At 53.9% G+C, this 24,890-nt stretch overlaps 9 protein-coding genes across 9 annotated transcripts; 6 read left to right on the top strand and 3 right to left on the bottom strand.

Annotated features, from left to right (window-relative positions):
* Positions 1–2,546: 2,546 nt before the first annotated feature.
* On the bottom strand, positions 2,547–4,464 carry B0H18DRAFT_1211607 (uncharacterized protein). The gene is made up of 2 exons (XM_048036421.1): positions 3,549–4,464; positions 2,547–3,496 (listed from the first exon to the last, which is right to left on the bottom strand). Exons 1-2 carry the CDS (start codon positions 4,145–4,147, stop codon positions 2,722–2,724), a joined length of 1,374 nt encoding a protein of 457 aa, XP_047892756.1. The 5' UTR covers positions 4,148–4,464; the 3' UTR covers positions 2,547–2,721.
* A 5,049-nt stretch (positions 4,465–9,513) lies between these two features.
* Positions 9,514–10,257, top strand: B0H18DRAFT_393403 (uncharacterized protein). The gene is made up of 3 exons (XM_048037904.1): positions 9,514–9,645; positions 9,704–9,975; positions 10,040–10,257. Exons 2-3 carry the CDS (start codon positions 9,739–9,741, stop codon positions 10,139–10,141), a joined length of 339 nt encoding a protein of 112 aa, XP_047892755.1. The 5' UTR covers positions 9,514–9,645; positions 9,704–9,738; the 3' UTR covers positions 10,142–10,257.
* A 238-nt stretch (positions 10,258–10,495) lies between these two features.
* On the top strand, positions 10,496–11,460 carry B0H18DRAFT_955260 (uncharacterized protein; the record flags this gene model as incomplete). The annotated part of the gene is made up of 6 exons (XM_048042343.1): positions 10,496–10,597; positions 10,662–10,693; positions 10,752–10,890; positions 10,955–10,983; positions 11,061–11,196; positions 11,395–11,460. The coding sequence occupies 6 exons, from the start codon at positions 10,496–10,498 to the stop codon at positions 11,458–11,460; spliced, it is 504 nt and encodes a 167-aa protein (XP_047892754.1).
* Positions 11,461–11,887: 427 nt separating this feature from the next.
* B0H18DRAFT_393406 (uncharacterized protein) lies at positions 11,888–12,967 on the top strand. Its single transcript, XM_048037905.1, has 3 exons — positions 11,888–12,079; positions 12,134–12,582; positions 12,642–12,967. Exons 1-3 carry the CDS (start codon positions 11,999–12,001, stop codon positions 12,649–12,651), a joined length of 540 nt encoding a protein of 179 aa, XP_047892753.1. The 5' UTR covers positions 11,888–11,998; the 3' UTR covers positions 12,652–12,967.
* On the bottom strand, positions 12,921–15,575 carry B0H18DRAFT_1010368 (Alg9-like mannosyltransferase family-domain-containing protein). The gene is made up of 11 exons (XM_048028912.1): positions 15,431–15,575; positions 15,047–15,358; positions 14,843–14,978; positions 14,724–14,782; positions 14,492–14,676; positions 13,981–14,442; positions 13,921–13,957; positions 13,724–13,869; positions 13,462–13,656; positions 13,175–13,387; positions 12,921–13,145 (listed from the first exon to the last, which is right to left on the bottom strand). The coding sequence occupies exons 2-11, from the start codon at positions 15,186–15,188 to the stop codon at positions 13,074–13,076; spliced, it is 1,647 nt and encodes a 548-aa protein (XP_047892752.1). The 5' UTR covers positions 15,189–15,358; positions 15,431–15,575; the 3' UTR covers positions 12,921–13,073.
* A 401-nt stretch (positions 15,576–15,976) lies between these two features.
* B0H18DRAFT_393127 (uncharacterized protein) lies at positions 15,977–16,774 on the top strand. The gene is made up of 3 exons (XM_048037902.1): positions 15,977–16,094; positions 16,152–16,399; positions 16,554–16,774. The coding sequence occupies exons 1-3, from the start codon at positions 16,060–16,062 to the stop codon at positions 16,604–16,606; spliced, it is 336 nt and encodes a 111-aa protein (XP_047892751.1). The 5' UTR covers positions 15,977–16,059; the 3' UTR covers positions 16,607–16,774.
* A 1,887-nt stretch (positions 16,775–18,661) lies between these two features.
* On the bottom strand, positions 18,662–20,356 carry B0H18DRAFT_1010355 (uncharacterized protein). The gene is made up of 8 exons (XM_048028911.1): positions 20,334–20,356; positions 20,244–20,278; positions 20,029–20,192; positions 19,865–19,930; positions 19,336–19,444; positions 19,125–19,174; positions 19,043–19,073; positions 18,662–18,990 (listed from the first exon to the last, which is right to left on the bottom strand). Exons 3-8 carry the CDS (start codon positions 20,087–20,089, stop codon positions 18,747–18,749), a joined length of 561 nt encoding a protein of 186 aa, XP_047892750.1. The 5' UTR covers positions 20,090–20,192; positions 20,244–20,278; positions 20,334–20,356; the 3' UTR covers positions 18,662–18,746.
* A 1,848-nt stretch (positions 20,357–22,204) lies between these two features.
* Positions 22,205–22,575, top strand: B0H18DRAFT_1010344 (uncharacterized protein). The gene has a single exon (XM_048028910.1). It carries the CDS (start codon positions 22,224–22,226, stop codon positions 22,554–22,556), a length of 333 nt encoding a protein of 110 aa, XP_047892749.1. The 5' UTR covers positions 22,205–22,223; the 3' UTR covers positions 22,557–22,575.
* An 890-nt stretch (positions 22,576–23,465) lies between these two features.
* On the top strand, positions 23,466–24,733 carry B0H18DRAFT_877594 (chaperonin 10-like protein; the record flags this gene model as incomplete). The annotated part of the gene is made up of 5 exons (XM_048040569.1): positions 23,466–23,719; positions 23,777–23,858; positions 23,912–24,113; positions 24,166–24,563; positions 24,617–24,733. 5 exons carry the CDS (start codon positions 23,466–23,468, stop codon positions 24,731–24,733), a joined length of 1,053 nt encoding a protein of 350 aa, XP_047892748.1.
* Between the last annotated feature and the right edge of the window lie 157 nt (positions 24,734–24,890).

The following is a 24,890-nucleotide window of genomic DNA, read 5'->3' as shown; positions in this document are numbered from 1 at the left end:
GCTGACCCTGGTACATATCGGTACCGCCGAGCTACAAGTGTTTGACGCTCCTGGGTGTGAGTGGAGCGAGGGTTGCCGGTATGGGCGGCCGCCGGAGGCCCTGGCGCCGGTGAATGGTCGGATGCTCGTCTTGATGACCTTGTGTGCGACCATTTCTTGCAGGAGCTTTGCTGTTCAATGCCCTTGTGCATCGCGGCGGAAGATGCGTCCGAAGCAACTTCCAGGTGGGCCCCTGGAAGGGACTTGGTAAGCGGCTTTGTCGCATTCAGTACCGCCAAGGAACCAATGTTCATGTGAGCAGACCGTCTGGCGGGATTCCATCAATATTGGGCGATGGAAGGACGCTTGGAAATCACTGTGGCAATGTCGATGTCGATTAAGGTGCACTAGACGATACATTTGCGATGCTTCCTCCGGTAAATGAAGTGTAGATTGCTTATGGTAGCAATACAGACACAACGGTTCGCAACCTTAGAAACTCTGGCCCAGCAATTCGACGATTCGCGTGAGACTGACATTGTCATGTATGACTGAGCATGGCTGTTCGTACCTTACTGATCTTGTTCCAAGTTAAAGGGACTTCGCGTGCCCGGGGATGCTAAACAGCGGCCAAGAATATTTGTTGGAGGTATCTTTGATGTTGCCGGGAATGTGCGTACCTTCTACCTGGGGCATCCACCAGCAGCGCCCCGTATCCAGCTCCACATGCCCGATGTGACAATTTCACGCTTTTCAGCCGCAAGATTCACCTATCTGTAAGCTTGGGGCGTTATCATCATACGGAAGCAAGATTGCCAGCGAACAACATCACTCTGGAATTGTCCCCGACGCTAGCATGTCGTCCCAGTCGGCTGTCGAAAGGAATCGTAGAAGGTATCAATTTCGCATGCATCCGGAAGCAGCGGATCGGGGGCACACTTCCGGACAACGTCAGTGGTCTCCAACCACTGTGCTATACGCTGGCATGGCCTGGGTCACATCAGCTGTGTGTATGTGTACGCACGATACCACTCTCCAGCATTCTGAACTGTGTTGAAATATACGTTTCAAATGCCTGCGATGGTCCCGCTGCGAGATCAGGAAGTCCCGTGAATGCCACCAGCGCCGCAGCTTGCGAACTTGAAGATGTCACTGTCGTCCGTGAAATTCCCACAGGCTTTTAGCGGAGCTCCCACACCGGGTGCCATGTATCAGTTCTGGCATAGCATAACAGCGACGATAGAATCTGCGCACAGATGCATGAGGCAAAAAGCAAGATGAATAGGACGGAGGTTGGTTCACAGTAGGGTTGCGTAAGAAACTCGAGGGCGGTAACTTACCGGTAGGTAAATAACTCCTCCAGAATGTCGGTTTTGTACAGTGTTTTATACAGTAAGTAACAGGCGATCACGTGATCACGTGATTGCTTCCAGGGCGTCGGAGGCGACGTTTTCAATTCTGGTTTTCGCACTAATATTATGTTCCAGTTCTCGCGTCGGTGCTCGGTTGAGCACTGGGCACTGAGTGCTGAGTCATCAACATCTTTGTGCATTTCTCGCTCATTCACGCCCTCCGCGGTTCTGCGCGACTGCAGCCACAACGATCGCGGCCGAGCGCTACACTTACAATAAGTACAGCAAGTACATTGATTCGGTTGAGCTTCCGCATGCAATTATTCTTGGCATTGGCCCCTCAGTCCCAAAGAATATACCAACTGCTTGTCAGCATGTCATATTCTGTCCATTCGATCTCACTTTCCGAGTCGGGCTGCGAGGATACATCGCGTAGGCGCCGAGGAGGCGCTCAATGAGTACGATGCTAATATTCTCGTCCCAACAGAACCCTAGGCATACTGCCACACAAAAATATGATCTTGTGAACCTTCTCAAGTTTGAACTGCTCGTGAACAAATTGGAACCCAGCAGGTACATATGTACATGGTGTATCCCCTTGCCAGTGGGTGAGGTGCGAGCGCCAGTGGCAACACCTGCCTAAAACGGATAACGTCTCCGCGAAAGGAAACCATCGGTCATAGGACATCAGAACGAGTACTCTACTAGTGCATCTTCACCCCACCCAGCCTTCTCAGTTCTCACTGTAGGGCTGTACCAAATATGGTTGTTCGGGACTCAACAAGCAGGCCAAGTAGCACACGCCAGGCAAGACTGTGCGAGACATCTAGCACGTGACATTACTAACTTACACTTTCTTACATGTCCGATATTGGGTCAGGTAACTTACCAGTATTATACATGTAAAATACGTGTAAACAACTTACATGTAAGTTACAGGGCACTTTCATACGCAACCCTAGTTCACAGCGACTCGCCACCGCACGCTACGCGAAAACTCGGGTATAGCTATCACGTGATCGCGACGCGGTGTCGCTGCGATCGACTCGCCGCGACGCGCGTACTACTACCAGCCTGAATGTCAGGCCTTCAGGCCCAGTTCACAGCATCCATGTCCTATCCACGCTTTCTCCGTTTTGTCGTCGCTGTTCTGCTTACAAAGTATACCTTGGTTTCAAGGGCGTAACATATCATGCTGTCAATCCAAACAACGGAGTTTGATTGAGAATGCCCGGGTATAGCTGATGGGTATAGGGCCGCAGGGAGGAGATCGGACTAGTACAACACATGTGTTCGGAGCGGCTGATACAAGCTACGCGAGTCACTGTGTCCAAGGGTATACGCATGTAACAGGGTCGCAATAAAACAGAGGATATCATATAACAATAACTTACGAACGTTTGGCTCGTTTGGCTCTAATGGCCTGCGCCTTCTCTTGGGCGGCCGCCATCTCAGCCGCGAACATTTTGCCTTTCGCCGTAGCCGGGCGCGCCGACCTCAATGTACGTCTTGGCTTCTCAACCACGGACTGCGGTTCCGCTGAGCCATCGTCTTCTACGGCCTCAGATGCTTTCCGTTTCGTTCCCGCCACCTTGCCGCCAGCGCCCGCTTCGGCCACAGCCGTCAAGGATCGCGAGGTCTCCATGGAGTCGCCGCGGACTGTCCTGAGGTCATCTGGGTGTATCGATGTTGAGAGCTGAAGTAACGCCTCCGCGACCAAAAGCTGCGCAGGGACCGAACGCTCATGAGTCGTCTGAGTTGGCCGCGGCAGCTTGGGGTCTGACGATGCAATAGCATGCTGAGCCGTGTCACATCCGTCGAGCCCCAAGTCGGTGGCCATGACATCTGCGCCTTGTTCGCTCGCGTGGTGCAGTAACAGATCAGCGGTCTGTGTCCGCTCTTCTACCAGAGGCGCAAGCCTGCTCGAACGTCTCAATGTAGTAGTCGGCACGCCTCCAGAACCCTTCGCCGCGCTCTTCTTCGTTTTGCGCTCACGCAGGACCGGACGTGCAGCTTGGAGCTTGGTCTTCGAATTATCCTTCGCGATGGCTTTCAGCTTCTGTGCCCGAGTGACCCTCTTGGTAGACTGCTTCGCCTTTACTTCGGGGTAAACTGCCCGCTGAAGTATTCGCTGAGTTTCTTCGCTAAAGCGATCCCATGTCTTGCTTGACACGATATATCTGCTAGCTGCGCCTCGTCTCAATATAATATATCAACGAGCGCAGCGTGAGGAGCTTGCCTTGTACGCGCTTGACGATTTCAATGGTGCGGTCGCGCACGTTCACTCCCCAAAGAGCGAAGTGCGCCGGATGTCTGACTGTGTCCATAACTTCCAAAGCAGCGAGGGTCAAGACGGCTTCCGACATGACATCGTCCAAGGTCGCGCCGATGACTTGTCCGACATCTTCGATGCGTCCAACGTCAATGCACCCATATACGTATCTCTCTGGTTCGTCCCTAGAGGTGCTTGCACCAGTGAAACCGGTCGCCTCGGCGTAGACATTGCCTAGGTTCATGAGGTAGGTCTGCACATGCGGGTGCCGCACTGTCCATCGCCCATCTTCGAGGATTCCAGGGAAGCCAGGTTTTTCTCTTAGTAGTATTCGATGGCTCACGGCGGGCGATACTACTGAAGGTTCTGGAATAAGCGTGGCAGGGGGGATGTAGCGTGGAGTGCGAGGGTCGTATGGCTCCTCTCTTGCTGCCGATATGGGGAAGGCTGTGGCCTTAGCGTCGTTGTATGTGCCCATGGGACTTGCAGGGACTCCAGCTTTGGAAGACGTGACCTCCCCTCGGGAGAGCGCGCCACCGTCCATAGCGTAGCAGATCAGTTATATAGATGGGTCGACGGTAGGTCGGAAGCCGTTGGGTGGGAGCGTAATCTTGGGTTGACTCCGGTGGGTTGAAGTTGAGGGTACTCAAAAGACAGGCTATGGAGATGCGCGGTACTGTGGGGATCGCGGGACGGGTGTCGCGCGATATAGAGGAGGTCGAGGAAGTGTACAGCTGTGCACGCGTCGCAGCGAGAGGACTCATCTTTATACCTTTCCCAACCTGCCTTTCTCGCACACGTCCAGAGAAGCCACTGGAACACGGTTTAGTGGCGGAGACCGGCACCGCCACACGCACATAATCCTGCATTATCGGACTTACAGACAATACGCCCCCGGCCTTTCCGTTTCAAGGACAATACGTCTGTTTTAAACAGATGATAACAACTCTTGAGTACGCAGTACAAAGTGACTGTTGGGTATTGCGGAGAGCAAGGGATCTAAGTACTTACCGTCCTCTATAGCCAGGCCTCCTCCCCGATCGCGGTGTGCGTGCCAGGTGCGTGCGATTGGCGCCAACAGTGACGCTGCCGCCGGCCTCCGTACGCGTATGCCGCAGAGCTGTGCCATAGACACTGGGGGAAGTTGTCCACAAATGGACCACAATAGAGGCCGCGTCAGTCCTTCTTGGCTTGCGACCTGTTGTATTGAAGAAGCAACAGCAGACAGACCCTACACGTGTTTAGCCCACTGCCTTCGCCACTGCTAACTCACAATGAGGGTAATGTCCATCCTGACATTCCTGTGGAGCGGGATGCATCTTGGCTTGACCACAGCTGTGAGTAGCTCGCGGCTCATGCACTCATGCTCGACCATTTGGGACAGGCTGCAAGCTTCGACGTCGGAAGACCGTGACTGTAGTGAGTGTGACAACTGTCCGAGTCACCAATCGAGATTCGATACGCGTGACATTTAGGTTCTACTCACCGCTCGGCGCCTGTGGAGATTGTTCAAGTTCAAATTGTCTGATGCACTCGTAGCGAAAAATGGTACCACGGATCAACCACGGATAAGCGTGCTTGGCAGTCATTGCATGTTCATACGCGCGCTTTCGCTGACGAGCAATCAATTCCAGTGACTGGACGAATGTCGGTGCCAGTCAACCTGTCGTGTCAGTGGTCACTGTGAGCATTCTGTACCGTCGTACCGGTACTACTCGTTCGTTCGCTCCTTTATGTTGATCATCATTGAATTGTCCAGCGAGGCTCGCACCATGTACTCTAGCCAATGGTTATCGATTAACACGCATGCAGCGGCGGCAGCCACTGCGACACCGTAATGCACAACCACACTGCTATAGCCTAATAAATACACATTGTACGGAATTCCCTTCGAGGGAGCCGTTATCTCACATCGGCACCGGTTCCGCGGGCGCATATCAATATTCTGCTATATGCTAATAACGTGGTCTGAACAGAAGCCATTGCATAATAACTATGGCCCTAGTTCGCTCCCTGACTCGAACTCGGAGTCGACCGCGACTCGCTGGGATATTTACCTAGGTCTGGGTCGTGTTTCACTAATTAAACCAGAAACTGTCAGCTAAGTGTCTCGACATGAATGCGGTTACTTACTCGGTTGGCCATCACTGCTCCACAGAAAACATCAAGGGACGACGGGGGAAGAGGGTGCGGCCGCTTGAGTCGGTGCGACAGACAGAGTAGTGTCACGACGCCACATGAAGATGCCGCCACCAACGAGTGGGGAGTCCACGGGTTCTCCCATAGTATGAGTCGATGGCACCGCAGCTGTCTCGCGGCTCCATCGAAAGAATCTGTCAGCAACGACAGGAGAGGAAGAAGATGGCGCAGGCTAAGGGAGATAAACGTGAGCCAGAACTTTGTCACAATGCGTGAATGAAGCTCACGTCGTGCTCCACGGGCACTGCGCGAACCAACGTAAGGAAGAGCGCGGAGAAAAGAGTCGGGAGAATGAAGGACTTCATACTTGCGTGAGGGACTTGCGCCGTGGTGTAGTCGGTGGGCTGTGCTGCTCTGAGGCTCCAGAGAGGCTCTGCTTTTATACGCCATTGCTCCCGCGAGCCGCTGTGCGGTGTATGTAGCATTTCGCCAGCTGAGATCGTAAAAATAGTGAGAGTTACGACAGTTGTCGACTAGACGAACTGCTATCATTCGACGTCTGTCAAGTAGACACACAGCCAGTCCCTGCTTCCTGTTTGACTCACTGCTGCGGCTGCGCGTCATGTTCGGGTGTCACATCTAGAAAAGGCAAGCAATGAAGCCTGAAGACTCGTGTGAGGGCCAGAGTAGCTGTAATGTCGACTTGGTATAGGGACATCTGTGATGCTTGGGTATCAGAGATCTGGACACGAATATATGGGCATAGCGTATGGTCTACGTTACCCGGGACCAAGTGTCAAGGGCCAGGCCGCCCAATGCCAACGCGCAGGTGAGGAGGTTGTTCCGAACCATCGAACAGCTCAAATTCATGCTTGACGACGCATCCTATTTGAACGCCAATATCGTTACCGTGCCTTCTGCAATGTTGAACGGCTATATGCACAGAGATGTGGCAATCAAGTACCTCGACACCGCAAACGACGCCTTGAGGATAGCCCAGATTTTTGATGTAACGCAGTAGTAGCGCACTGCCAGTGCACAGTATAATCATATTCTCCTGCGTGATAGACATGCTTTGTCCGAGGTTTCAGCATGTTCCACGGATCCGTCACACTAAGACGAACCTAATCAAACAGCATAACGCCCCCGGGAAATGTTATTTCCTGATGATGCAAGATGTTCGGGCTACTGTTCATTTCTCGACACTGGCAGTCGGCGGCGGTGGCAGTGCTGGAGATGGTGAAAGACCGTCTGCCAGCTTTCAAGTCCTAGACGGCACATCATTATGGAACATTGACAGTTCCCGCAAGTGCGATGCACTCACCGATTCCGGTTAGTACAGCATAGTAGTCCTCGGTTGGTACAGCCTAGACACGAAGATGGTGAGATTGGATCCCCTGTGATCGTACTGCTGCATCTCGCGCTGAAGACGCACGCCGCGCATCGCGCGGAGTCATCTGTGGCGGAGTCGAAGTCGCGGTCCTCGACAAGTTGTCCTGGTGACATACCAACGCCTTCAAGTTGGTTGACGCCAACCTGAAGCACGAGATGAGTATGGACACTACCCTATCACAAGAAAATGATGTCTGTGATAATAGAGCTTCTCAGCTGGACCGTGAAACCATCGTAGCGGGAGAAAACTCATGCCTGCATGTTGTTCGCCAAACAGTTTAATTGTACACTTTCTCCGGTACATCCTACGAGACACGATAGATTGTTGAAGCGGCTCGACGTCGTAATACGAGGAACGGCACAAATTTGACAAAATTGGCCAGACTAGACACCGTCGTATACTCCGATGCGGCCAGCGAGACCGCGGGCGCCCTTGATCAGCGGCTTTGCTCAGATCTCGGTCAACATCGAAGAAAGGAAATCTGTGGTTCATGTACGAAGCATGTCAAAGTTATAGCCATAAGTTGCACTGGTCTACATCTGTTGAACAGCGCGGACGGTTGTAAATCACAGTGTAGTTTCCATCGACCTGCGAGGATAATCTTCAGCCGTTATCACTGTTAAATAAGTAGTGCGCACCTTCGCCAACGCTCACTATGCGCCGCACCTAGTAGTCGCCCCGCCCACAGTATTATCAGAGCAATTGCCATACTATGTCCATCTGGCCACACAGTTTACGATACACGGAGAATCGAGAAGCCGTGAAGCAAGTTAAGGGTAAGTAAATAGGCCGGCCGAGACTCGTGCCAATCGTAAGCAGCCCATTCTACTCATCTGCACATAATGCCTGCACTAGGATGTCGACTGAGGACTCAAAACACGCAGTGACCAGTCGAGGAGGAAGAGGAGGAGGTTATCGTCGCTTGCGAGATCATGTGATCGCGTCGCAGACGTGGGGCTGAGTGAAACCTGAGCATGTTTGTCTCTGCCCGTACTCATCGTAGCGGCGCAAGCGCCGATCCCCGACTCCTGCATGGCACACAGCTACTCAGCCTGCCACAGCAGCACCATAGTATATTATGTGTGTATTGTAATATTGTACCATCGGAATGGTATGGAGACTCAATTGGAAGCCCTCACGCCCGCGGCGGCTTCGCCGCCCGGGCGTCTCGGGCTTCCACGAGTCTGAGCTACACGGCGAACTTACTTACCGTAATACATAAGTACTACAGTGCATGCGAGGGCTCCCAACATAATAGAGGCCCTCTTGCCTTTGGGAGGAGTTATGTGGTGGTCAAAGATCCAGACGCAGCCAGATGCGCGGTCGGATCCAACTGCCTCGAGCTGCCTCGTAAGACACTCGAGCATTGCTGCGATACCGCTTATGGGAATTATAAGTCACGTGTTTCCCACGGAGGGAGCGGCATCGCCGGCTGCGAACGACTTATGGTCGACAAAGCCCTCCTCTCTCCCTCCGGTCGGAGTCGGGGAAGTACTCAACGGCGACCTGTTCTTTCCAATATGATAGCCTAACTCGTCTCTGCTTCAACCCCTGCTCTTCGTTGCAACGCAAACGTCTGGAAAAACCTCTACCCACTGCAGTGCGAGACGAACGACTTGGACTCAGCTGGTGGTTTCTCAAGTCGCCTTCAATTACTATCCCTGGCGCAAGTGCGGACGCGCGGAGCACCGAGCACTTGTGCGTGCGACAGTCGAATCCGTCGTCGTCGGCTCGCATGGCAATCCGGAGAACGTGAGATTCATTCCCCATGCCCGGAGACGTAACTCTATTGCTAGCGCCGGTCGCGTTCCCTCCATATCGTCTGCGCTCTCTCGCAGGCCGTGCTCGGTACTATGCAACGACGAACAGTAAGAGTGGGGAGCGTGGTGGCGTTGTCCGGATGAATCTCCTCCATGTTGAGGTCAATTCGCCGCCCATTCTGCGGGGCGGCGTAGAAGCGCTCATCGATATGGATAGACATAGACAGCAGCTATTGGGCCCCGTTGCCTGAAGGTTCTGATTAACGCCAGGAGTAGACGTACGCACCACGCGGTTAGAAGGCCTGGTTGTGCGGAGGACGTTATTATCCCGCGAGACCGGGGTGCGAACGCCTTGCAGCCGTTGCTGCCCACCATGTCCTCCGCCAGCATGACCCCGGCAGAAATCGCTGCCCTCTCCCAGGAGAAGTGAGTGTCGGTTGTATCTGTGTTGGCGGGAGCGACTCCAATGTTGATGTTGTTGTTGTCGTGCACAGCTTCGTCAGCAACTGCGCTCAAGCCGCTGTAGCGGGTGTGTACGCTCTCGGTCTCTCTTCTGCTGCCAGAAAGTTCATCTATCCGGGATACACAGCTTTGCTGACATATGAGTATGCGCTCACGCTGGAGCAGGGGATGCGAATCGTGCGAGGCCGGTGGACCGCAACGTTTTATGTGTTCATTTTGAACCGATTGGTCATGATCGGTCTGGTGGCCACCAATGTTCTGGAGATAGTGCCGTGGACATCCAACTTGGTGCGTAGCCTCTTCCTCGATGTCATAGACACGACCCGCTGAGGCTGCCATCTATCAGAGGTGAGAGATTACCCCGAAGACGTGGCTAAGGTGATGACACGTACCACTCCCAGCTGCCAGGCCGTAGCGGCAACATACGACCTGCTACAACTGTTGACATACATAATATGGGCAGGTCGGTCCCGGACTCTTATCCTTGCCGTGCGACGAGTTGAGCACATTACATGGACAGTGATGGCCGCCATCCGAATCTACGTGGTCGGCAAAGGGAATTTGTATCTCTCCGTCTTCGTCTTTTGCCTGGCTATTGTGCCCTTCGCCACAACTATGGTATTTAGCAACCCGCTCCGCGTTTCCTCTTTGGGCACCCTTGCTGATATCTATCTCGCGTCAGTATGCCTCAGTCATGGTGACGTACGCCGCCGTGGAATTCCCCCCCAGTCTACCGTTCTGCGATCCCACAGCGCACTTTTCCATGACATATGACAATCGGTGAGTTTTCTGTTGTAGCTGCGATTCCTCGTGACTGACGCCTTCCAATGCAGAGGTACCGCCTTTCCTTCTTGGCCATTGTCAGGTGCTGAGGACCCGCGTCGCGTATTCTTGTTGCTCTGCAGCCCTCATTGCGTCCCGGACCTGCGCGATCGCGGCTGACGTGCTTGTGCTGCTGGCGACGTGGCAGAACGCCCCGCGACCGACAGCCACCCTGAAGCGCGCCTTCGGGACGCGCACGCCCTTCCTTCTTCTCCTCTTGCGCGACGGTGAGTGAGCATGACAACCCCATAAGACACCGTCAAGCTTATATGCGTCCGTCGCGCGCTTACCCGACCAGGCGCTCTCTATTTTATGTATGTCCCAGGCTGGCTCGGCTGGTGTCCCACTGATGTTGATGGAATCTGCCAGCGTGTTGCTGTTGATCACCGTCGCACAGATAGTGGTGAACACCATCGAGGTATGATCAGCTAGCTGCCTATCGAGTGTTTCGCCCGGCCACATCTCATCTCGGGCCCGTACAGGCGCTGTCGCTCGGAACAGTTTTTCTGGTCCCGTACGTCATGTTTCCGTGCTGCGCATTGACAAGGTGCACCGCTGATACTTCGTGACAGCGCGATGTCCGTGCTCGTGTCGCGTTTCTTGTTGGACATATACCAGGCCGCGGAGAACGCCGTGACGATCTCGGACTACGACCACGACTCCTCCTCCGAGTTCACGCGCGACACGGGCCTCGAATTCGAGATGCCGGATGTGGAGTGCAGAGATACCACCATTGGAGACATGTTCTCCTACCCCACTCATTTCACTGACTCAGGACTGGGATGACTGGACCAACCGGAACCGGTAAGTGCATCGCATTCAAGGGGAGTGTCAGGATGCTACGCTGACGCGCTGTCCAAGACTTGAAGAATGACAGACAGTGTCCCGCTTTCAACATTTCCAACACCGCCACCGTCGGCAGCCAGCGTCGAGATGATCAGTCGCCCGCGCCTCACCCGCCTGCAGGGAGGTGTTCCGCGAGCCGCGCTGCCGGCAGGAAGTGTTACGTTCGATAAGGTTCGTCTCGGTACGACGGATCTGTGTAGCCTGCTGTAACCTCGGAAAATGCATGTTCATCACGCGCGAGAGCGTGATTGTACTCTGTTCACTGCTACGGTTTGGAATCAGGAGTTAGGGCTGGCCTCGGGGCATCGTTTCTGTCAAGTTGCTACATTGTTGCACCTGCGCGCGTGTGAGCCCACTTATGATCAACAGTGTTCCAAAGTGGTCAAGACACTGCCAGTCCGGTATCCGCTCAGATATGCTGTATCGTCATCATGACTCCGACCCACCCGACGGTCTTGTCTCGGGCAGGCACGCAGTCGCGCAGTGCACGGCATGGCCTGTAGCACTCAGCCCCGGACAACGCATACCGTACGCAGTTTCCCCGTATCCACATCCAGATCTCTGAATATAGGTGTCACAGGCAGCCCTCCACAAGTCGACATTAAACATGTTTCGTTGAGGTGCGACCGCGGGTACTGGCCACACTGTGGCCTGCTCCGTCTACAACGCTTGCCTTTTCCGAGCATGACACTCGAACATGACGCACAGCAGCGAGTCAAGCTGGGTCTAGTCCGGGCTGTGTGCGCCTGACAGGCGTCCAGTACGACGGTTCGGCGAGTCGACAACTGTCGCGTTCCTCTCCAAGTCGACAATCGCAGCTTGCGGGATGCTGTATACACAGGACAGAGGCTCGCGGGAGCGGGGCGTATAAAAGTAGGCCTTACCGGGGCCGCTGGGCAGCAGAATTCTCCAAGCAAGCATCATACCTCGCCAAGCACTCGCTAGATTACCGATCTTCCTTTCTCTTACAAGCATGAAGTCCTTCACTCTCTCTGCTCTCTTCTCAGCGTTCGTTCTTGCAGCCTCGGTCTGCGCTGCGCCCGTGGAACACGCTGTAAGTCCCACTCGCACATCTCAAAGCACGCTTTCGACTCACGCTCTCCCGTAGCACCCAACATCAGTCGGTGAGCCGGCCACGCCGACCCCGTCCCACCCTGTCGCTGTTCCCGACATCTTCCGCTGGCGCCGCGACACTACGCCTCCCTCCCCTCAGCCGGCGGACGGCTCAGAGGACTCCCCCCTCGTCGCTAATGGCATCTTCCTCTGGCGCCGCGACACTACACCTCCCTCCACTCATCTGACGGCAGACGCACCAGAGGACTCCCCCTCGTCGCTGACGGCATCTTCCTCTGGCGCCGCGAGCTCGACACTGCGTCCTCGCCCAACACGAACGGCGAGCCTGCAGAGGCGTCCCAGCCTCCGTCGGCCCTCGCTGCCCCCGGAATCTTCCTGTGGCGTCGTGACAACTCGCTCTCTTCGGTACCGACCCAGACGGACGCGCCCTCCGAGCCCGCCCTCGCTGCCCCCGGCATCTTCCAGTGGCGCCGTAATGACCAGGTGAGTAATCGCGCCCATGTCTAATGTAGTACCCTCAGCTGAAGCTTCCCGTATATCAGTGAACCGTGATTCTGACCTAATCGAACGTCTCAGCCAGTCGCGGTCCGGACTTGGGCCCTATTTATGTGATGGTGATCTAATTGACCTACCCTAGTAGCATATACTAGTAGCAGAACAGCAGTACATGCAGATGGACCTGTTTCCAGAGCAGGATAATAGTTCTCTCGAGGAGGATTCAATACCTAAGATAGTGTGTCTCTCGGATTGTAGCAGTACTTGTATTCGTTGTAACTTACGTTGTGTAGCATGCTGCAGTGGCTGTCGTCACGAGCTTAGTTTATTCGTATTGATTATTGCCTGAAATGAATCACATGGAGTGGATCTCGCCGTAGCCACTACTGGCCCAACATGACACTGAAACGGAACGAACGATGCAGAGCGATCAACAAAGCAGAAGAAGGCGAAACTCCGAGCCTTGACACGAGGGACACTCACTCCGACGCTCCATCGTCACCCACAACTTGGAGATCCAGACAAGCTGCGTTGGCAGTGTAGATCCCAAGCTCATAGCATCCTTCCATCCGAGTGCCACCGCCTGCGGCAAATGCTCGAGGTCGAGGTGGGGGTAGATGCGTTCCTGCAGCTCGAGGCATCCCTTCTGTTCCCCGGGGACATCGTGCATCGCATACAGAGGGGCGACGAGGAAAGTCTCCTGAGCCAGAGAGCTCAGGCCGACGACGCTCTCGAGCATATCTTCGCTCGGAACGTCCTTGAGATCCGACGACGTATCTGCCAGAAGTGACGGCTGCACGGACGTCAGCGTCTAGATCTTCTGTCCGAAGAGCTGCGATACGGCCGTGACTTGCCTGTCTCGCGTACGGCCAACAAGTGCCACGGTGGAGGATACGTCTTCCAGTATACGCCGCTAGCGAGCGTTCCGTTGAACTCGGGCGGTGCCGTGTGGTTGAGCGCTCCGAGTCGATCGTGCAGGTTCATCAGAGAGGGAACGACTCCACCCTGATGGAGGACGCCGAATGTTATGGCGAAGACTACGTTGAACACGAACCAAAATGTCTGCAGCGGAAGTCGCGCATTTGAGTTTCGCCGCATGACAGTGCCCTGGCTACGCCACGCAACTCACCCAGAATACCTTCCCTAAGCGCTTGATTTGCTGACTCCGGCCGACCAGCACGATGAAGGGGACCAAGAGCGGAACGAAGAAGCGGCGATCTTGGAGATGAAGGGCAGTCAAGACGCTGATTGAGAAGACAATGACGTATAGTGATGCTGTGCAAGCACGTTAGTGTTTGTTCGCTGGAGCTAAGACTGTATGCGTACTCTTGGAGATATCAATGTAGTCGATGGAATTGCTCTTCTGCCTTGGATCTCAGGAAGCACGAGCGGAGTTGGCGGCTTCCAAAGCTCCCGGGCTGCACGGATGCCGTAGTAGAGAAGACCGGGCCCTACGATCAATGAAAGGTTATCAAGAAGGTGGAGCCAAGATAGATGAGGACCATGGTCCGCCGGGTTACTCGTGAACAAATGATAATGCAAGGCGTTGAGCGGGGTGGAGATCAGGTCACTGGACAGCTTGCCCCGGAAGAGTATGGTGTCCATGACAGTGATAACGATGGCTAATGTGGCTGCCACCGTCAATGACACGTAGGTGAGTTCGAGCCACCGCGCCCAAATTGACCTTCGTGACTGGCCTGACGTGATATTCTGAGAGGCACGACGGATAGTCCACAGGAGTGCCTGAGCGATGATGGGTAGAGCGAACGCGAGGAACGTGGGCCCCATGAACACGCCTAGGACGCCAGATATCGCAAGGCTGATAAGTTCAGGAGCGTGGTTTCTCGACTGCAGAACTGATGAATATCATGTGTTGATGACAGTAGGAGCATCTCACAGTCTTATGCCACAGTGGGTGGACAATCGGCTTCAAAGCGCTCAAGCACGTCGCAACGCACACAGCTTCGAGCGAGTTTGAGAACGGTCGGACTTGGAATGTGAGCATCACAAATGAAGATGCCAATAGAACGACAGTGCGCATGCGGTCCGCTGGGTCTATCACCAGTTCTAACACGCTTGAATCTGGAACACATGAGCTGGAAGTAGAGCAAGGGTACGGCCTGACTTACCAAGCCACAGTGATATGTAGAACATCGAAAGTCGCTCCACGACAAACATTGCGTACGGACTAATGTCCTCCGCAATGAACCGTCAGCCTCAGCGTAGAAAAGATGGTCCACCAGACGACTTACGATTCGGCCAAAGCCACATCTGCACTGCTTGATATGCCATTCCCGAGGTATACACAGGCGTGAGGATAGACCGGCGTGGATAGCTGGGATCCCATGCCTTCGAAGGAAGAGTATAAAATCCAAATTGTTTGCCTACATAGGTCACAAAAAGGCATGTGAAGTCGATCGCGTGTGCATAGCAGAAATGCTCGGTTGCTCACCTAACGTGATTCCTCCGTCCGCATCATGTTCGTCCGGATGTATGTAACCTCGTCCGAACGCGAAGAAGAGTCGCAGTACAAGCAGTACAAAGTATGTTTGCCCCCAGCCGATCTTCTTTGTGTAGTGGAGGGTTGCAGGCATCGTGGATGTTGTGGTACAAAAGCCCAAGGGCAGACACTCTTGCAAGCGCGCTGATAGCGGGTGGTATATACAGTATGTGATACCCATGATATCCCCAGCGTCACGTCAAGTGTTCGCGTCAAGCTTGAAGCTGTCAATATCTCAATGGCTAAGAACAAGTGGCTATGAACCTTGGCAGCACGGGCCGTCGTACATTGATCAGCCCACTACGTTGCGCAGACGGACAAGAGTGGGAGACAAACCTCGGCGTGGGTTTCTACGGGCAGCCTTGTACTACCAGTACCACCTGGTACCACTAGGCCTGTATACCTAATGCTGTATATATGGTTGTCGAGCGAGTCGGTACGGCGTGGTTAGAGTATACGTGACGGGAAGATGCAGTATGACGTCACGCATCTGTGACAGTTGTGTGACCATCACGGCCTCGACGGCCCGTGCCAGTGGCTGCCTCAGTGCCTGTGTTGAAGGCCGTCGCGAACTTCACCTTGGTCTCGGAGGTCCTAACTCTTGACGAGTTCAACGTTCAACGTTCAGCACCCATGCACTGGAAAGTAAGCCACTGGTTCGGCCAGTGTCAATCGTCAATTACAATAAGGCACCATATTTCCCCGCTACCTGCTCCCCGCTCCCCGCTCCCGCTAGCAATACCTAAAATACATACATACACAGAATTCGTCCATAAGTTGAGTGTCCAAAGCATGTGAATATACAGTTACATAGTGTGCGCTGATGCGCCCATTCTGAACAGCCACATCGTCCTCCGAATCTCATACACTGACACAGGCCTTGCTCCCCAGGTATAACAGACTTGTCAAGCAGTCCCTCTGCGCAAGTGCAATTGTAGCCGTTCTTCTGATGGGCAGTTCAAGTTATGCCTGCCACCTCCATCGCGGCTGGCTCAATTAGGTCTGTCAACCATCACAAGAACGAATTGGGTCACGTCTTACCTCCGTTGGAGTCTAGTACCCGAAGAAATCAGGGGCGGGAGTTTCTTCAGCATGATATGCCGTCGTTGAAGTTGAGGGCTTATCCACGCCGCGCCTCATCAGTGAATATCATGACAACGAAGGACCAAGAAATTACTCACCGAAGTACTTATACCCGGTATGGGTTTGGCGCAACTGACGAGGATGAACAGGGAGACGACGACGATTTGTGGTATGAACTGCATTCTGGCTGGACCGAGTGGCTAGAGTGGCTCAGGAGACGAGGCAAGTCTTATGAGGCCTAGTCACTATCGTCGAGGGATGGTACGTACATACTAGCCTTCCTGAAGGCAACTTATATAGCTAGAGTGACTCACCGCCTTTGTTACAGTGCCGTGCAGGTCACGATCTCCATTGCTAACTCCCATAGGAATACCAGCAGGAGCTCTGGTTGAGTTTCAACTCACACAAGCGAGTCAAGGAGCACCGTGAGTTGTGGAGCGAGACTTCATAGCCGGGATGCTAACCCAAATCACGCCAAACTGCGCCCTGTGCGCCCTGGCCGAACGCCGGCGTATCGATGCTCCGTCGGTCTCTGAATACATGTATCTGCCGTCACTCGCTGTTCCGGTCAGTCAAGCAAATCGGTATGCGATCGATAATTGAAACCATACACTGAGTTTGAGTGAATCAGGAGGGCTTTCAAGTCTTTCCGAGTCTTCGGGTGTTTTCAGTTTTGTACTTAATAACAATTCACTCCCAAAGACGTTTCCGGACCATCCGACTGGTATCTACCGACATATCGATACGGACGCCGCCGATCTCCCAGCTACTGCATCTATCGTGCGTGGCGCTGCGTACAGCCAGCGGACCCCGACGTCGTACAATGTTTCAACTAGTACAGTACAGAGGCCGCAGCGCCTCTGCACCGCTACTATTGACCCTGCGGGGCTGCAAGTGTCCTAGTAGACATACTGTACGTCAACGCCCGACTCCTTGACTCCGAAATCGCATGAACTGAACGAAACTGAGACACAGTTCTTGAAAGCATCGACGACTCAGCGAGTTCTACTCCGGGCCCTCCTCAGAAACCCGCCAAGCTGTGTATACTTATGTAAGGGCCAGCGATCGTCAGCTTACAAGCTAAAGCGACGCAAGAAAAATGTCCGGTACATGCGAAGGCAAAGCGGTGGTGAGCATGAGTTATTTCAAATGTCGCCGTATTCGCTGTCCGTAATGAGTTACTCATATTCGTACATCCCTCAGACTGGTCCTAGCGATGCAAGCCATCGATTCGTGTCTCTGCAAGCTGCTGTGTATCCGATGTACCCGTGTCCCATGCCACGGAAGTCGGGAGTCGTAGTGAAGCCAGTTAGCGTCACTGTTTTGAGTAAGCGATGTTGTAGTCATAAGATGTTATTGACCAGTTTCTCAGGCATATTCGAGACCGACATACGCAAGTGGTGAGGGCTCTGCTGTTGCGGTCCAAATTTGCCCTCAAGCCGACGCTCTGCAAGGTACGGGCAGTGGTGGCAGCTCCGGTTGGACATTGGGAGTCATCACTAGCGCTACGGGTAACGTCGCCGCCGGGGCTGTCTACTTTGATATGCGAAGAGGTGAGAGACTCTGTGTTACGCCAGATCGGGTTTGTTCGGAGCATGCAGTGCTGTAGACTCGTGCACCTTACGCACAAGCTATGCTGCAGGTCTGAGCCCTGCTAGGATCCGGACGCCCGTGGTTATCGTCAAGTCTCCTCGCCGACGGGCATGGCAGTCGCTTCTCCCGCTCCGCAACTGCCCGACGGTCAACAGCCTCATCATATGTAAAGAGGCATGATAGCAATGCGCTCCGGATCACTCTGGAGAGTATAAGGTTATCGGGCTCAACCAGGGTTGCGAAACACAGCTCCGTACGCTGCTGTGAAGGCCTCATGACTCAGAGACGCGTGCATCGAGCTTCAGGGCCCCACAGCGAAGTTCCTGTGCACGCCGTGCTGTCTTCGCTCTGTGCGCAGCTATCGCTGTAGTTGACCGAGGGATGGCGTTGCCAGCCTGGCATATTTTTTTCAGCGCTGCGCCACAATGCTTTGATCCTTGTCGCGCCCATACCCGGGAAAGGCCTCCGTGGGTCCGGACACAGGCGACGATGTATGCGTTTGGTATGCGGGCCTATGCGGACGTCAATTTCAAACATCCGGAGCCGCCAGTGACAATCCAGCTAATTCCATATTGCTAGACCCCTCGCCGAAAAGAGTGTACAAGCGGGGTTCGTCGGCCTTGGTATTCCTTCTGTGTGCCCATCAACATTCTACCATAACGAGCAGTGTCGAGGGCGAACTAATAGACCGGAATTTGAAGCCGAGGTCGACCGGCACAGCGTGCGGATCACCTGAATACAAGGCCAGACGAAGGCCCGACGCCCTCCGCCTGTGCACACGTTTTCGGGAGGGGGCTCAGCAATATGGAATTAGGGGTCATGGCCCGTCAACACGCATGCTGGGCAGTCGGCAATAGTCCGGACTCTGGTCCAAGTATCTGCGGAAAAAGCGAGACGGCTCCGGATCCGAATAGCATCGATTTCATACTGTACAAGGTTTATACATATCTGAGCAGCGCGCCCTACTATAACAGCCCTACACGACCGAGCCAACGGCAGTGCTTGACCCTTCCATGTGGTCATACGTCCGTGCCAGATCGGACGTGAGCTGCTCAGAGTCAGTGGTGGTATTGGTGTTAACCTCCTGCAGCGCGAACGAGAGCTCCGACGAATCGGTGCCCTCCAACGTCGCATTGAAGTCAGAGGCCCGCATCCGGTACGTGCTGTCCGCCGCCTCGCGGATGTTGAGCAGGAACCGGGATACGAGGACCGACATCATTCTGGAGGCTGCGTCATGGTTCGGTCAAAGGACATTCGGATGTCCTGACTCACGGTATCAGGAAGACAGTTCCGATTGAGAGGCCTATGATTGTGAGCTTAGCAAAGTAACGTCTACTAGTATCGAACAGCACACACCGCGACATAATCATGATGATTTGAGCGAGGCTGATTAGGAGTAATGCTCTAAAGATGGATTCAGTGTCTGTCTTCGTGATAGACACTTGCATGTGTCGTACATGAAGTACAGAGCACCTGGCAATGCGGGGTAGGATGAGCGGAGTACCATACGGATGTACAGGCCACGTACCATTTCGTAATAGCAAGGCAGGTAGCCGTACGTGTACCTGAATGCCAGGACTTGTGGCATAAGCTCGGGCCCTCTAGTATACAGCCATGTCACAAGTACCACAATCATATCAGCAGCCATGGCACATGCCCGCGAGGAGACGAGAGCTACGGTAAGAAGGCGTCAAGCAAGAATAGGGACTAGAGATGAAGGCGCTACCTCTGATGAACGCAATTCAGCCTGTCGGTCAGCGGCCAATGCAACGAAGGGAACAGTGCTCACATGTTATTAGATTCATCGGACAGACGAAATATGGGCTCGCAGAGGGTAATAGTTTGTTCCACGTTCGTTGATACATATGAGATCAGTACAGATTGATACTGAATGGCAGTGAGACTTTCGAGCAGGTGAACGAAGTAGGCGCTCGTACCATGGTCGTAGCGAACGGAACCAGATCGAGGGCGAAGACAAGTGATGGCAAGAATCGGCTACCCTTGCTGACGCCGGGTTCGTATCGCTGAAATGACTGTGGCGTGCCCGTGAGTGAGTTGATGCGGTAGTTGCACAGTACGCGAAATATGGCCAACCTGCCCATTCCAGAAACGTCATTAGCTGCAGAATATCGTAAAATATTCCCACTGCTTGGCAACTGGCTAGATGCGGTTAGCGGAGTCCATTGGTCAAACCATCACCTCACCTCTGAAGCACATGCAATATCAGTTGTTGGACTGTACAATTGAAGGGAAGACACGTACCGCATTGGTCGTCAAAGGCAGCATCTCAACGACGTTTGCTATCACCAAGCCGAGCATGATGCATTGGTTAAAGATGAAGACATATAATGCATAAGTCCTTCGACCCCATATGAAATTTTCCCTTGGCCGAGGGTGCGGATACACTCATATGCCACTAGCGCTACGGTGAAAGGTGAATGTACGCGTGCGGTAGTTGCAAACCAGCACACACCTGCCACAGCAACTTGGGCACAATTCGTCACAAAGCTATGTGATCACGGTGTTAGAACAGAAAAAGGGAGTCTGGGGGGGGCTTCTTAACCTCGTATGCAGCAGAACGAGGAGCTCTCCCTCAGCTTGCGAGGACATGGTGGACAGAACCCTTCGGGGAGGTGTTCGGCATATATATATACCACCCGTCCTCTGGGAAGCAGTGATAGCTGACCACCCATCGATCCACTGATTAATTGTTGGAAAAGAACGATGATAGTGGGACCCAGGCGACAACTATAGCATCGCGTTGCCACCCATAGCACATATAAGTACACCCCTTCAGTACCGGAGAGCGCAGGCCAGAAGACATAGAGGTGAGAATCGTGACCACACTTATAAGTCCTCGACCAGCGCAGTACTTCCGCACTGAGCTCAGACGGCGGTCGCTGCAAGGTTACGTCGAACAAGGGACACCCAAGACACCCATGATCAATGGATTGACGCACGTCATGAGGGCATCACAAACACAGCAAGGAAGCTCGTACCGAATGGAAGAGTACTTGCCATATAGATTTCCGTCGAATTTGGCAGCCTGTGGAAGAGTGTTCACGGGGCACTGAGGTGTGGCGAATGCTGACTCAAGATACCCGACTATGAGCACGGAGTTTCTGCGGCGCAATTGAGTCAGTTGAACACGTTACATTCCACTGCACGGCGACCGGCAAAGGAGTGATCTATGAAGAAAAGCTCTATCATGACTTCGACTGGGAATAGGCGACGTACACTCTTTAAACCCGAATCCTGGACTGCACTTACGGGGTTCTTCGTACGCAAGCTGAACCGCTGGGACTGACCAATTGTCACCTGCCAGCGTTCGTAAAGGCCTTTCAAAAGAAAATAACTTCGTACCGAGTTGTAGACCAGACATTGACTTGGCGTTGAAGACCGTCCAAGGTCGGCAGGTAGGTTCGTAAACGCGTGCACAGGTGGAGATCGTCCGGCCCTTGTCTGACCTTCACGTCGAGCGATCCGCATCCTCTGCCGGCTGAACTCGGCCACAAACTATCGGTCCAGCTCGCCCTCGACATTCGTCGACATGGCGCGGGAAGAATCCTGATGGGACCCAGAGATACCAAGACCGATACGCTCCGCCTGTACGCACATTTTACTCGAGGTCTATGGAACTAACTGCCAGTGTAAGAACAGTGGCACGGACATGAGTAGTATATGTGTCAGGAGCAGGCCTAACTTACTCAGGTACAAGATCCAGACTGAGAGAGCGCTGCTGCCAGCTGGCAGTACCCAACGACGCGTGGTATGAACGTCCGACTCGGAGTCTCCAGTGCCTGCGAAATGACACTACATATCATCGAGAAGTCGCAGTCTTCTTTCCTCTCCGCTAGTTCAAGAACGCGAGATAGGGCATGCGTGTTTCTCGCTATGAAAGGAGCAAAGGCGCAGGGCAGTCACGCCGGTTGGACTGCAGACGCGGTCACGGACTCACGGTGATGTTGCGTTATGACGTAAGCATGTGGCGGTGGCTGCTGGCAGTCCACTGGCGCGATAATGACTGTCCCGCCTCATGCTCTCATGCGTCCTCAGGATATTCATTTTGTTTCATTGCGGCACTCCTGTATCTTGTAACAAAAGCGTCACGGAATCGCTTGAAATCGTCTTTGAGATACCTTCGCAATAAGTACTTATCTCGAGGACCAAGACCAAATCAAGGCGTACTAATCCATTCAAGTCGATATACAGTGCGCTAGGCTGTGCTGGGGACGATGGACCATCTAATTATCTGTCAATATATCAACTCCCGGTGCGCCACCTTTGGAGTGACTCTTTCTGTGTATGCGCTGAACGTTGAACGCTCACAGGAGCTGTGATGTGTTCAACGATGTCCTTGGCCGACGTTGTCCCCATCGGCGGGTCCCATGTAAGTATATGGTCAGGACTCTCCTTTTCTTTGGACCACCATTTTCTACGCATACTGGGCCGCATGCTGAGTATGTTAGCAATTAGCATATACTTGTGCCTCGACCAGCCGAGCCTACAGACGACATCGGGCGGACTGTTTGCCGCGTCGCCGCGCCAGAGCGCGCCGGGCTTGCTACGTCAGCGCAAGGGGCCGGCGCGCGCGCAACGCGCCGGCTGGACCCCCCGTGGAAATGCGATCGGGGAAGGCTCGGACTACCCTAACACGGACAGCAGCCCCGTAATCGCATTATCTTCTTACTATCTTCTGTCGATCTTCTGCACAACTTCAGCGCATTCGCCGCATTCTGTCAATAATCGCGTCCGTACTGCCACCATATTTCACTCTAGTATGTAGACAGAGTTATGAGAATCTCAAAATGGACACAATCTAATCATTGCGGCAGAGCAGTATATATCTGTGATGACATTCTCGAAGTCCATGTTTTACTGTACGTGCACTGCTGCACATTTGGCTGACCCACTACTTACAAGGTAAGTATGTACATTATGAACCGCGTAGAAGACTGCCCCTGCCCTTCATCGATTCATCAAAGAGGTCTTCGGGGTCTGCCTAGGGTCTGAGGCTAGGGGAGACGATGGGTGTAACTTGGCGGTGATAGTACTGTGTCCTGAATAGGTAGCCCGAACCTCCCCCGATCTCATTCCCACGGGGGAGTGGGCCGGCGCGCGCGCAGCGCGCCGGCCCCTTGCGTCAGCGCATGTCGCGACTCGGATCCATTTGTCTTTGGACGCATCCTATGCTCATGTAGTGCCCTATTCAGACGCGGCATCTGGTGATATCTGTGGTATAAGTTTGGTACGTGACCCACCTAGCTTCAAATTGTTTTATCAACAGTTAATGAACATTCGTTGCGTAGTTCACTTCAGCTGGGTGGCGAAGATTCCGACATATGCGCATCCTCATCTGGCTTCATCGACTCGGTCCACGATCGCAGCTGGTTCTCCGACGTTGCATTGGTTGCGTGCCATCACTATCTCTCGTGGCATCGCCATCAATGTACACGCTGTCACAGCTGTGTACATATTGCTTTGTCCTAACTTAGTAGTGTCCTAGCCCCCCCTGAGCACAGTAGGCCAGCGCTTTGCTGATTCCGAGTCAGCATGATCACGGTGCTGGAGTGGACCGCAGTCTCATTCAGTAATAGTAAGCTTCTGTCGTCGAGATTGGCTTAATAGGACGCATATATAACGACATCGAACGGGGGGGCATTCGACATCGCAACGACAGCTCACCCACTCTATCATGTCTGACCAGAAAGCCCTTTATCTCACCGAGAAGCACGGTGCCTTCGTCCTCGGCACTGCACCGATGTACAAGCCCGGCCCAGGCGAGATTCTGATCAGAATCGAGTCCACGGGGTTGAACCCCGCCGACTGGGCCATCCAGACTTATGGAATGCTCATCGAGAAGTACCCCGCGATCCTTGGTATCGACATCGCGGGTACTGTCGAGGAATTGGGAGAGGGTGTCACGCGCTATAAGAAGGGCGACAGAATGTAGGCCATACCACCTGGCTTTCTGCGGGCGAGCTGCATGCTGATGTCATGGAGCAGACTTACGAAGGGGACCATCGGCAAGTACGAACGTACCGCTTTTCAGCAATACGCGCTCGGATATGAGGATACGTCCGCAAAGGTTTGAACACCACTTCCCTTCGCAACCTTGACATAGATTGACGGGTTCCGTAGATACCTGAGGGCTTATCGTTTGACCAGGCCGCTACCATCCCCCTCGGTCTCTGTACCGCAGCCGTCGCGCTGTACCACGATGGTGTCAACGTCATTGGCGGAACATGCGGGCTGACTCCTGCCTGGGAAGATGAGGGGCGCGGAAAGTACGAAGGCCGGCCCGTCGTCGTCCTCTCTGGCGCGGGCTCTGTCGGGCAAGCGGGTGAGCCCTCTGGAGTCCGCCTATGTAGAGAAAAGTACTGATCGTCTAATAGCCATTCAGTTGCTCAAGCTCTCCGGCTTCAACCCGCTCATCACGACAGCGTCTCTCAGCAACGCCGAGTATCTCAAGCAGCTGGGTGCGACCCACGTCCTCGATAGGAAGCTCCCCTCGGAGGAGCTTTACAAGGAGATCAGGAAGATCGCGTCGAAGCCGCTCACGACCGTCTTCGACGCCGCCGGATTTCCCGAGACGCAGAACCTCGGATACGACCTCCTCGCATCCGGCGGCACGATGGCCGCGGTCAGGCCCGACGCCGTCAACCCGGATAAGAAGGTCGACGACAAGAAGTCGTTCTTCATGTATGCGGACGTGACCCTGCCGCAGAACCGCAAGCTAGGAGCGAGCCTGTTCGGGAAGCTAACGGAGCTGCTGGAGACCGGGGATCTCAAGGTTTGAGCTGCAGTTCGATATGCGTCGGTGGAAGCTGACGGGTGTCTGTGTAGCCGAATCATGTCGAAGTGGCTCCCGGCGGCCTTGAAGGGATCATTCCTGCCCTCGAGAAGCTGAAGAATGGAGTGAGCTGTGTGAAGCTCGTCGCGCACCCACAGGAAAGCACGTGAAGTGATGCGGTGCGTCCTCGAATCAGTGTCTGCGAAAGACCTGGGTCGCGGCATTATGTCCGGTGAAGTATCCCGTAGTCTCGATGTGATGTCCTAAGTACTCCAAGATTTGACCATTGACTGGCTGAATGATGTGATGCATCTTCGTCGCTTCATG

The sequence above is a fragment of the Fomitopsis serialis genome (genome assembly GCF_022376445.1).
Source record: "Fomitopsis serialis strain Sig1Antser10 chromosome Unknown B0H18scaffold_38, whole genome shotgun sequence".
In the NCBI taxonomy this organism is placed as follows: domain Eukaryota; kingdom Fungi; phylum Basidiomycota; class Agaricomycetes; order Polyporales; family Fomitopsidaceae; genus Fomitopsis; species Fomitopsis serialis.
The sequence above is the reverse complement of the archived record's forward strand: the minus strand, read 5'-3'. Positions and strand labels throughout refer to the sequence as shown.